Source organism: Antrostomus carolinensis, unplaced genomic scaffold (assembly GCF_000700745.2).
Source record: "Antrostomus carolinensis isolate BGI_N321 unplaced genomic scaffold, ASM70074v2 scaffold31251, whole genome shotgun sequence".
Lineage (NCBI taxonomy): Eukaryota > Metazoa > Chordata > Aves > Caprimulgiformes > Caprimulgidae > Antrostomus > Antrostomus carolinensis.
In genome coordinates, this window is record NW_010292591.1 from 7,562 (window position 1) to 19,792 (window position 12,231).

Consider the following 12,231-nt stretch of genomic DNA (forward strand, 5'->3'; position numbering starts at 1 on the left):
GAAATTCCCTCCCATGGATCACAGGAGGCTCTTCTCCATGAGTGCTGAGCCAGGAGGTTGCTCCTGGTCCATCCTTCATGGAGAAGGGGGCTCTTAGCATCCCCCAGCCCTGAGGGAGATCCTCAAGGCATGGGGTGATGAAGACCCTTCCACCCGTGGTGCTGCCAGGACACCCTTGGGGTAAAGCAAAACCAACTCATCTTTTGTTAACCCCTTCCCCACCCAGGTCCTGCTGATGAAGAGGAGGTGAGGCCCAAGCTGTAGCTCACGTGGGTGCTGTTCCCTGTGGGACACTCATCTTCTCCCCTCACCCCATCCCAGCCCTCGGGGCCGTGCGGAGCCGTCCCGATGCCGAAGAACAGCAAGGTGACACAGCGGGAGCACAGCAGCGAGCATGTCACCGAGTCGGTGGCCGATTTGCTGGCCCACGAAGAGCCCGTGGACTACAAACGCAGTGTCCTCAACGTGACGGGAGAAACCTGGGACAAACAGAAGGATGGAGAGGAGGAGCTGGATGCGGAGAACCGGCCGGCGTGGAACAGCAAGCTGCAGTACATCCTGGCTCAGATCGGCTACTCCGTGGGGCTGGGCAACGTCTGGCGCTTCCCCTACCTCTGCCAGAAGAATGGAGGAGGTGAGAGATGGGGCAGGGGTGGGCTCAGCCCTTGGGGAAGGGGGTACGGCCCAATCCTGCCTCGCTGCACGTCAAGATGTGGATCCTGGGGTAGGATCAGGGTTATTTGGATTCTGAAGGTGGAAAGTGGCAGCCAGGAGCTGCTCACTGCTGTGGTGCCATCAGTGCAGAGATGGAGGAACCTCCAGGATGGTCTTTTCCTAAAGGGTGTTCCCCCTGCTCCAAAGTCAAGGTGAATCCCAAGTGGGGAGCCAGGATTTCTTGCTGCAGCCCCCAGTTCCTGTTGGAGCAATTTGGAAACTAGGGGGTGAAAAAAGAAGAGAATGTTCTTCCATGTCCTTGGGTCCTGAAGCTGTGTGGTGTAGGCTCCAGCTCCTTCCCAAACCTTCCTTCCAGCCAGCCCACCCTCCAGTCCCACCCCATGCCCCCTCCCTTGGTTTCCAGGGGTGGGTCAGGGTTCTTCCAGCCGTGCTGAGACCTGACACCCTTCATGACACTGATGAGAGGGTTGGTTGCTCATCATTCATCCAAACCCTTGAGGCTTCTCCTCCACAGCGCTGACCTCTACAGTGATGGGAAGCAGCTCCTGCCGAGTGGCATCGAACGAAGCCGGGATCAGTCCCCCCCTTTGCCCTCACCTTGTCCCCACGCTGCATCCCTCGACGTGCCCCCACCTTGGTGCTGCCAAACCTGCAACGCTCTCAATAATTAAAACATCTCCGGTGTCATCTTCACGATGAGTCATTCTCCCAAATGAAGACCTGTGCAGTCAGCACTTCCCACCCTGGAGCTGCTCACACCCCCGTTCCCATCCCGGCTGGGATGGAGCACGACCAGCTCCTGCATCCCAGCATCTCCCCATCCACCAGCACACCGAGCTCCCGGTGTCCTGGTTTGGATCCAGGCTCAGTTTCAGTGCAGCTCGGCTTTGCTTGGTGCCTTGGCCATGTTGTAAAGTTGAGGAGAAGGTCTCAGCGTGGGCTTGGGTTGCAGCGAGCTCCTGAAGGCGAAGGAGGTCGGAGGCAGAACCTGGAGTGAATCTGGGGCTGGGATAGATGGATACGGACCTGCTGGCTTCATCACCCAGCTCTCCAGGTCTGGGCTGTGACTTCCAAGAAGGTTTTCCTGATTAAAAGAGATCAGGAGTCACCTCAGACCTGGAGATTAGAGATCCGAGAGTCCAGTTTCTCTGTGTTCCCTTAACCCAGCCGTGCCTCAGTTTCCCCATTGGCACAGCACTCAATAATTAACTGGATTTACTGCAACAAATGAAATGTTCTCAGTTTATTCTGAGGTTTCTGCTCCCGTCTGTGTCTGTGGAGCTTGAGTCTCGGCTTTAGTCTCAGCTGTAATCTCGGTTTCGGTCTCAGCTGTAATCCCGGTTTTAGTCTCAGCTTTAATCCCGGTTTTAGTCTCAGTTTTAATCCCGGTTTTAGTCTCAGTTTTAATCCTGGTTTTAGTCTCAGCTTTAATCCCGGTTTTAGTCTCAGTTTTAATCCCGGTTTTAGTCTCAGTTTTAATCCTGGTTTTAGTCTCAGTTTTAATCCTGGTTTTAGTCTCAGTTTTAATCCCGGTTTTAGTCTCAGTTTTAATCCTGGTTTTAGTCTCAGTTTTAATCCTGGTTTTAGTCTCAGTTTTAATCCCGGTTTTAGTCTCAGTTTTAATCCCGGTTTTAGTCTCGGCTGTCGCAGGTGTCTGGTAGCAGGAGGAGCAGCTTGTGTTCCCCAGCTGGGATTCATCCTGGTGTATTCCCGAGCCAATCCCGGGCTGAATTCACTCTCCGTGTTGGGGGAGAATTTTTAGACTGTTTTTAGACAAAAGGCCAGTTGGGATGTGGAGCAGGGATGAGAAATTGAACCTACAACAGCCCCGAGACCCACTGCAGTGGAGGAAATGGGTGTACTGGGATGGAACCCAGTGGCTCAGCCCCATCCTGGGGTGGGATGTTGTGGCACAGAGCCAGGCAAGGACCAGGACAAGCTGTTGTGTGACATCTTCCTGCAGCAGGTCTCAAAAAAGGCTTTCCAAGCTGCCCCAACCGTTGCCCCTATTTGACAGATGGGGAAACTGAGGCACGGAGCTGGGAACTGGCTTGAGCAGCAGATTGCTGAGCTTTCCTGGGCTTTTTCTTTTGGCCAAGTGGCACCATGGTCCCTGTCCCATGGGGCAGACGATGCTTTTCTACATTTTCTTCCCACCTTTTTACCTTCTTGGCCCTTGGCTGAGGTTCCTACCGGGCTATGAGGTTGGTGCCAGACAGATGGATGTAGGAGCTGGGGAGCGATGGACAGACCTTCTCTGGGGGTGCTGAGCAGCTTGGGGATGTGGTGGTGGCTTCTGCTTTCTCTCCTGCTCCCCAAGCAGGTGTCTGCAGGGAGATCAGCTGCGTGTTGGTACCAAGATGGTTTGGAGCCATATTTCCAGGACTCGGTGTGCCAGGAGCTGGCACAGGCTGGCAGTGCTGCCCGCCGTGATGCCACACTGGCACTGCTGGGCATGGTGATGCATGGACATGAACTGGTGCCCATCTTCCCAGAGATCACTGGAAGAAAAGCTCCAGTATTGGAGAAATTTCACAGAATCCCAGAATGGTGGGGGTTGGAAAGGACCTCAGGAGATCATCCAGTCCAACCCCCAAAAAAATAAAGCAGGTCCCCTACACCAGGTTGCACAGGAAAGTGTCCAGGTGGGTTTTGAACATCTCCAGAGATGGAGGCTCCACACCCTCTCTGGGCAGCCTATTCCATCTGAATCTGTCCATCTGTCTCACCTCAGTCCATCCACAGGTCAAGGTGTGGTTGTCCAGGAGGGTGTTGCAGAGATGAGGTGCTCGTGGTCCTTTCTGAATTAGCTCTAGCTCTGCCCTGCTCTTTCCTTCTCCCTTCATCCTCCTGATCACCCTGGGCTGCTGCATCTTAATTTCAACATGGCCAAGTGCATGGTCCTGCACCTGGGTCAGGACAATCCTTGATATTGATACAGGTTAGGAGATGATGTGCTGGAAAGAAGCCCTGAGGAAAAGGACTTGAGGGAAGTAGTGGATGAAAAGCTGGACATGAGCCACCAATGTGCATCTGCAGCCCAGAAGGTCAACCACATCCTGGGTTGCATCCAGAGCAGCATGGGCAGCAGGTCAAGAGGTGATTCTGCCCCTCTGCTCCACTCTGGTGAGACCTCACCTGGAATATTGCATCCAGTTTTGGAGCCCTCAACACAAGAAGGATGTGGACCTGTTGGAGCGAGTCCAGAGGAGGCCACCAGGATGATGCGAGGGCTGGAGCAGCTCTGCTGTGAGGACAGGCTGAGAGAGTTGGGGCTGTTCAGCCTGGAGAAGAGAAGGCTCCAGGGAGACCTTCTAGTGGCCTCCCAGTACCTGAAGGGGCCTCTAAGAAACTGGGGCAGAACTGTTCCCAAGGACATGGAGCAATAGGATGAGGGGTGATGGTTTTGAACTAGAAAAGGGTCGATTTAGGTTAGATATGAGGAAAAAGTTCTTCAGTATGAGGGTGGTGGATCATTGGAACAAGTTGCCCAGAGAGGTGGTGGAGGCCCCAGCCCTGGAGATATTCAAGGTCAGGTTTGATGGGGCTCTGAGCAACCTGCTCTAGTGAAGATGTCCCTGTCACTGCAGGGGGGTTGGACTAGGTGACCTTGGAAGGTCCCTTCCAACCCAACACATTCTATGATTCTATGAATTTATCTCCTCACCTGCATTTCTATCACATCAATCCCCAACCCACTGCCAGACACTATTATGGGCTGCACCAATTTGCAGCACCGCTGCTCGGAGCAGCATCACCTGCTACAGGTCCTGCCCAAGGCCAGGGCATGGTGACTGTCACCGAGGTGTAAATCCAACTGGGAATTTGCCTGAAGCAACCAGGCTCTGGTACGTGCCTCTGGATCACCTGCCACCCCACAGAAGCCAGCCATGTGCTCCTGAGCTTGTTCCTCAGCCCGTGGCAGGAGGTTGGAGTAATTCATCAGCCGGGCGCTGCAGCGTGAGTCATCGCATCCTTGACGGTCAGTTGATGATGCTTCAGGAACTGCTCATTTCTCTCCAGCCTCCTCAAATAGGTAGAGATGAACTGTGGTTCTCATTCGAGCTGTTTCTATCCCTACCAGAGGACCTCGCTCCACGCTGGGTAGCACGTGACGTGGTGAATGTCACCTCTGGGGACGTGGGTGTTGATCTGGGGACTTGGTTGTGCTCAGACATGGATGTGCAGACAGGACCAAGAAGTAAATCAGCTCTGTCCCAGCTGAAACCAGGACACTGGTCCGTCTGTCCTTGGCTGCATGAGAGCTGGCAGAGACAGGTCCATAATGAGCTTTCTCTCCTCTACCAGGTGCCTACTTGGTCCCATACCTGGTCCTGCTCATCATCATCGGGCTCCCCCTCTTCTTCCTGGAGCTGGCGGTGGGGCAGCGGATCCGTCGGGGCAGCATCGGTGTCTGGAATTACATCTGTCCTCGCTTGGGGGGCATCGGCTACGCCAGCTGCCTCGTGAGTGCACCCATGGGTCCCTTCAGATCCCCACCTTGGGGTGCACAGGGTGGTTTTTCAAGCTACAAAGTTGGGGTGAAGGGGGTAGCCTGGAAGCAAACCTTGAGGGGCTCCTTGAAGAGGTTTGAGAGGTCAAGGGGAGTTTTTCCAGCTGCACTCATGGGTGGGTGGGAATTGGTCCAGCCCCTGATCCTAGTACCTTGCTCCCCCCGGGTCCCTGCCCACTGGAAGGTGTGTTGGGGACAGTGTCACTGTGATTTCATACCGTGTCCTCCTTCTTCCCTCCCTCCAGGTCTGTTTTTTTGTCGGTCTCTATTACAATGTCATCATCGGCTGGAGCATCTTCTACTTCTTTAAGTCCTTCCAGTACCCTCTTCCCTGGAGCGAGTGTCCTGTCGTGAAAAATGGCTCGGTGGCCGGTAAGGGGTGGCTGCTGTCGTGGAAGGATGCTCAGCAGTTCCCAGGGAAGGTGGGCTGTGGGACACTGGAGACCCCCAACATCAGTAGCTATCACAGGTTGGGGGATACTGGAGGTTGAGGTGTTCCCTGGGGCACTGGGACTGTGGGACACTGGAGACCCTCAACATCAGTAGCTATCACAGGTTGGGGGATACTGGAGGTTGAGGTGTCTCCTGGGGCACTGGGTCCTCTCCAGTCCAGCTGCTTTGATCATATGGAGATGTTTCCCTTGAGCTGGATCAGACTCTTTTATGTTCTCCCCTTGGGATCTGTCCCTACTGGTGGGATTTGACACCAGTTTGAGGATCCAGAGCTCATATCTCCAGGCTGTCTTGATGCGTGGGGCCAGGATCTGACCCAAGACCACGGAGGGAGGCAGTGAGAACCAGGCAAGGCTCACCTGGCTGCTCCATCAGTGCCCAACTGAGACAGTGATGGAGCTAATGGTGTTTAAGAGAAGCTGAGCACTCCTTGGGACACTCTGGGAGGTTTTATAGCAAATGCAAATGTCTCTCCTGTATTTGACATCTTGGTTTCACCTGACAGTGACTTTAGGTCCTGTTTCTTCTTTTTCCTGCTCAAAATGAACCTTAATAATTCCTGTCCCTTAGTTTCCAGGGGTCCTGCCTTCCCTGTCCAGCTCTGGCAGGTCTTTGACATTTGTTGATGTTCATCCTCTAAGAGATGGTGAGGGACTCTCCCCCAGCCCTCTCACGCTCTCCTGTCTCTGCTTGGTTGCAGTTGTGGAGACTGAATGTGAGAGGAGCTCAGCCACCACCTACTTCTGGTACCGTGAGACCCTGGACATCTCCAACTCCATCTCGGAGAGTGGAGGACTCAACTGGAAGATGACCCTGTGTTTGCTGGTGGCCTGGAGCCTTGTTGGCTTGGCCATGATTAAAGGCATCCAGTCCTCGGGGAAGGTGAGTATTGGTGGCCACCTGAGCCTGGCTGGGGTCTGTCCTCGAGGCAGAAACCTCCTGCCTGGACCATGCTCTCCTATCTGATCTGGAGTGTCTGGAGGATGCTGTGACCCCTGGGGGATGTTCACACCCACTCCAGAGTTGGAATCATCTCTGGGGGGATCCAAAATAAGATCAAAAAAGGGTTTAGGGAAGATCTTTAGTCCAAATGACACCCCCAGCAATGGCCCAGGGCTCAGCCACATCAGGCTAACCAAGTCACCTGCCCAGCCCCTGTATTCAGGGGCCATCAACTGTCCCATCTCCTGATGCACATCATCTCAATGGATGCTTGTAGGACGTAGGGCTGAGAGCTGAGCTCTCCTTCACAGCAGGAGCACTGGGACTCTGGAGGAGAAGCAGGGCAGGGAGGACCAGAAAGCTCCTCTGAGAAGGACACCATTATCTTGCAGAGGCTGTTGACATTTCAAGCAAGGCTGTGTAAGCAGCGAGGTCAGATGCACAAGGGTGTGGTCTCCCAGGACACTTGAACATCCCTGTCTCCAGATGTGCTCTGCAAAACATCTGCAATGTTAGCAGGTAGCAGAAGGCAATGAGACCCCTGGCCCACAGCCCTGAGAGCAGAGGGGTGGGAGTGAGTTGCAGAAGCAGGACCATGGCTGCAGGTCTCTCCTGCCCAGGATGAAGTCCCATCTACATCTGCTCCTCAGGGCACTGGAAATGTGCTGGGGGAAGGGGATGGAAGGGTGCAGAGCTGTCCTTCCCTCAAGGTCCTTGGTTTGTGTTTCAAGGATTTTCTGATCCAACACCAGCATCTTCACATTCAGCAGCTCCAACAGTTTTTCGCTCTGAAGTGTCTCCAAGCACTTTGCTAATCCACCTGAGCTTCAGCCCTTGTGGCATCCTGCACTGCCTGAGGAGCAGACCTCATTTTGGAGAGGTCTTCTCACCCCTGTTGAGCTGTCCTTGGGTTGGATGAGGAGGTGGCTGAGCTCAGGGGGCAGTAAATGAGAAGGTGCCCATGTTGCATCCCTCTTGCCCTAGGTGATGTACTTCAGCTCGCTCTTCCCCTACGTGGTGCTGGTTTGCTTCTTGGTGCGAGGACTTCTGCTGCGTGGAGCGGTGGATGGGATCATGCACATGTTCACACCTAAGGTGAGAACCTCCAAGCCCAGCAGACTCTAAGCAGGTTGTCCTCCTGGCTGGTCACACTCTATTTTCCCTTATGTTCCCCACCCCAAAGACCAGAGTACCAACCCCAAACCACCTTGGAGATCCTGATATACCATTAGGATGTGCCAACAGCACCAACCAAGAGCAAACTCACCACCCTGGAGCTGCCTTGAGCCTCAGCATCACTCTGTCACCTTTAGGTGCCCAGACACCAGGGTGGGGGAGTGGAGGTGCCTGAGGTGCGATACATTTAAAGACTCCATGGGAAGATGTTGGCTGGCAGCAAAAGCTCTGCTGGTGGTATGCATCCATTAATTAACCAGCTAATTAATTAGTTAAGCAGAGATGTAGATGAATCAGCTCAGCTGACAAGGCTGTTAGAAGACGTTAATTATGATCTTTGATGAATGATGTTCTGAGACCTCCAAGCCTGCAGCTCTGGCTCACAGGAGAGGGGGAATGTGGTTGGGGGGACAAGAGGTTAAACAAACCTACCAGCTGAAACATTGGATTTCAAGTGCTCCAGGCACTCCAGAGGCAGGAGATGACTGGGGGAGGATGGAGACCCATCACTGAGAGGCACGTGGCTCCCTTGGGTGGGGAGGATGGGGATGCCAGCTCCACAGAGTGGCTGGGTGGTCTACTGGGAAGCTGTAGGTCTTTGTACTGGGAGATCAAGCACCCAGCTTGGGTTCTGGAGCAGATGATGCACCCAGAGACATGGTCAGGTCAAATCTTCTCTTGCCCTTCTCCATGCTTCAGTTTTCCCCTCTGTGGGTAAGAGAGAAAGGACCTATGAGTGCTGGGTAAGGCAAGACCTGATTGTGGTAGATCAAAGCATGTCCAAGACCTGATTGTGGTAGATCAAAGCATGTCCATGGCTGCTCCAAAACCAGCCCAGGTTGTAGGCACAGCAGCCTTCTACTTTAACTCTTGCTCCACTGGGATGAATCGTGGGCCACCAAACCACCTAACTTCTTCTTCTGTCTCCCTTCCCAAGCTGGACAAGATGCTAGACCCCCAGGTGTGGCGGGAGGCAGCTACGCAGGTTTTCTTCGCCTTGGGCTTGGGCTTTGGAGGAGTCATTGCCTTCTCCAGCTACAACAAGCAGGACAACAACTGCCACTTTGATGCCACGCTTGTCTCCTTCATCAACTTCTTCACGTCTGTCCTGGCCACTCTGGTTGTGTTTGCTGTGCTGGGCTTCAAGGCCAACATCATGAATGAGAAATGTGTGGTGGAGTAAGAGGATTTGCTTTTTCTCTGCTTGGGGTGGGCAGGTCTTTGCTACTGTTGGTTGTGGTGGTGGGTCTGGAGGCAATAGAACAAATGCTCTGGAGCTGGGTCATACCACATTTTGTTGGACCTGAGTTCTTGATGGTCAAGACCTGGATCTCCAGAGATGTCCTGTTGTATCTGGGGATTCAGCTCTTCCAACCTAAAATCCAGTTCTAAGGTGGTCTCTTAGTCTGTAAATTGATGGTAAATCCAACATGTCTGGTCATATCACCTGGGCTTCCCCCCAGTTTGGACTCATCATAGGGTTCACTTGTCTGCAAGGTTAAGGGAGCTGCTGTCTTGGACACTGGAAGCAGCTGGAGGAAGGTCCACTTGTGGACTTGGTGTTATCTTTAGTCAGTGAGCTGAATCCATAAAAATCCTGACCACACAGTGTGGAGTCCCAGAGCAGGAGAGAAGCCACCACAGCATGTGGTGAGAAGAAAGCCCAGAGGGGGATCACCACTTTCCCTGGTGATCCCCCACCTGCATCTCTGTCCTGTGGCCCAGTGCAATGTTTACTTATACCTTGGGAAACTGCAAAGAGATCCTCTGACTGAGACCTGGGTAAGGTGACCCAGGGAGCTTCATCCTGCTTGGTGCAAAGGGCTTCCATGGTCAGGCCCCATCCTCCACCCTAGGAGGAAGGGGACATTTCTGGGTGATTAGGCTTTGCTTTCCCTTAGGAATGCTGAGAAGATCTTGGGCTACCTGAACACCAATGTGCTGAGCCATGACCTCATTCCACCCCACGTGAACTTCTCCCACCTCACCGCCAAGGACTACAATGAGATGTACAGGGTGATCATGACAGTGAAAGAAGGGCACTTCAAAGAACTGGGCTTGGATGCCTGCCTCTTGGAGGATGAACTCAACAAGGTACCTGGTGGCACTCCTAGTAGGATCAAGAGGTCACCTACCTCATTGCCTCTCCTTGGTAGGACCTGCTCTACTTGTGTTGGCTCTGGCACATGGATCTAGAAAAACTATTGTTTGAGGCCTTCCAGGGATGGGGGTTCCCTGTCCCCGTGGTCTTCCCCAGCACACTGTGGTCCTTCCTAGGGTGGAGGGAAGGTCTGCCCATAGCAAATCTAACAGGGTCATCACTGCTTCTAGGTAGGGTACCAGGTTGGATTTTTCGTTCTTCAAAGAGTGGGTCATTGCAAGAGGAGAGACCTAAGGTATGCAGGGGCTTGTAGGTTGTCCCCCCTGACATGTTTCTCCTTATCTTTTGGTCATTTCTCCACCTGAACAGTCGGTGCAAGGAACTGGCCTGGCCTTCATTGCCTTCACAGAAGCCATGACCCATTTCCCAGCCTCACCATTTTGGTCTGTCATGTTCTTCCTGATGCTGATAAACCTGGGACTGGGGAGCATGATCGGGACCATGTCAGGCATCACTACACCCATCATCGACACCTTCAAGGTGCGGAAGGAAGTGTTCACAGGTGAGGTCTTTTCTCCTGCATCCTGCTGGGGAAGGGGTGGAGGGTCACAGGATCACAGCATGGTGGGGGTTGGAAGGGACCTCAGGAGATCATCCAGTCCAACCCCCCTGCCAAAGCAGGTTCCCTACCCCAGGTTGCACAGGAAAGTGTCCAGGTGGTTTTGGACATCTCCAGAGATGGAGACTCCACACCCTCTCTGGGCAGCCTGTCCCAGGGCTCCGGCACCCTCACAGTGAAGAAGTTTTTCCTTCAGTTTGTCTGGAACTTCTGGTGTCCCAGTTTGTGCCCATTGCCCCTTGTCCTGTCACTGGGCACCACTGAGAAGAGCCCGGCCCCAGTCATTTGGCCCCCACATTTCAGATCTTTATAGACATTGATCAGATCCCCTCTCAGGCTGCTCTTCTCCAGGCTGAACAGTCCCAGCTCTCTCAGCCTCTCCTCACACGGGAGATGCTCCAACCCCTCATCATCTTTGTGAGTCCCCATTGCCCTGAGGAGTCACTCCAGAAGAGTGTGGACATGGTGGATGTGTCCTCAGCCCTGAGAATGCAGGGAATGAACTGTGTGATGGATGTCATTGTTCCCCTTGGGGTGACCATGCCTGTTTGCTCCCTGCAGTTGGTTGCTGTATCTTCGCCTTTCTGGTGGGATTGATCTTTGTGCAGCGCTCTGGGAATTACTTTGTCACCATGTTTGATGATTATTCAGCCACGTTGCCACTCACAGTTGTGGTCATCTTGGAGAACATTGCCGTGGCCTGGATTTACGGCACCAAGAAGTAAGGCATTTGTAGAACAAAAATAATAACTGTGCTGTAACTCCTGGCTAAACCCCCTTCCTTCCAGCTCCTTTCCATGTGGCTTTTCCTCCAGGAGGCCAGATCTGGTGGAGCAAATGTCCCAGGGACAGCTACTTCATAGAGGAAGGAACTCAGTTCACCTTGATCCTTTGCTCTGCTCTAGGTGTAACCCAGCTCTAGGAGAAGGTCTTTCTAGTGGGTATCTAGTGTTGGTTATGGTGCTCTGTCACTACCCTTTTGTCTGAGGTTTCCAGGTCCTTCTGGAAAGAGACTTTATTCCCTTCAATGTCTGTTCTTGTTGTTCATGAGTTGGCCAGAGGAAGGGAGATGCTGGCTAATGCTCAAATGGCCTTTTCCTTAGAAGGTTCCCAACCAGTCCTACAGGCTTGAGGGACACACAGATGCTTGCTTGGATGAGCTGGGCTCTTCTTCAGGCTCTGCCTTGAGTACAATTCACAATGGGGGCTCCTGGGAGGGAGTTTCACACTTGGACGTGGGGAACAGCACGGCTCCATCTCTTCTTCTCGGCAGGTTCATGCAGGAATTGACGGAGATGTTGGGTTTCCGGCCCTATCAGTTCTACTACTACACCTGGAAGTATGTCTCTCCCATCTGCATGGCCGTGCTCATGACCGCCAGCATCATCCAGCTGGGAGTCAGCCCACCAGGCTACAGTGCATGGATCAGAGAGGAGGTGAGCACAGCTTCTTGACCCACAGCCACCTCGACCCCAGGTCCAGGCTGAGCAGGGGGCAACTGAGAGCTGCAGACCACCCTGCTCATTTCTCCTCTTCTCTTCTGCTGGGAGACATCCTGCTGCTCATCTTCTGCAGGCAATCAGATTTGTCCTCACTGCCCAGAAGTCTCCAGCCAGCTCTGACCATGGGCTGATGTTGGAGCTTGGAGTTTGGTTTGCTTCCGTAGCCACACGCTGTGTGCAGGATCATGTCCTTTTCCTTGATTTGAACCGACCTTCAGGTGGTGTCTCTGGGGCTGAAATCTGGCAGGAG

At 53.4% G+C, this 12,231-nt stretch overlaps 1 protein-coding gene across 1 annotated transcript in view; it reads left to right on the forward strand.

Annotated features, from left to right (window-relative positions):
* Nucleotides 1-348: 348 nt before the first annotated feature.
* SLC6A17 (solute carrier family 6 member 17) overlaps nt 349-12,231 on the forward strand; it is a 12,343-nt gene continuing 460 nt past the window's right edge. Inside the window, exons 1-10 of the mRNA XM_010177029.1 lie at nt 349-634; nt 4,984-5,141; nt 5,434-5,560; nt 6,342-6,523; nt 7,568-7,678; nt 8,697-8,938; nt 9,661-9,853; nt 10,230-10,422; nt 11,041-11,200; nt 11,753-11,915. Of these exons, the coding sequence (XP_010175331.1) occupies nt 349-634; nt 4,984-5,141; nt 5,434-5,560; nt 6,342-6,523; nt 7,568-7,678; nt 8,697-8,938; nt 9,661-9,853; nt 10,230-10,422; nt 11,041-11,200; nt 11,753-11,915 (1,815 nt within the window). The remainder of the gene's footprint in view (nt 635-4,983; nt 5,142-5,433; nt 5,561-6,341; nt 6,524-7,567; nt 7,679-8,696; nt 8,939-9,660; nt 9,854-10,229; nt 10,423-11,040; nt 11,201-11,752; nt 11,916-12,231) is intronic.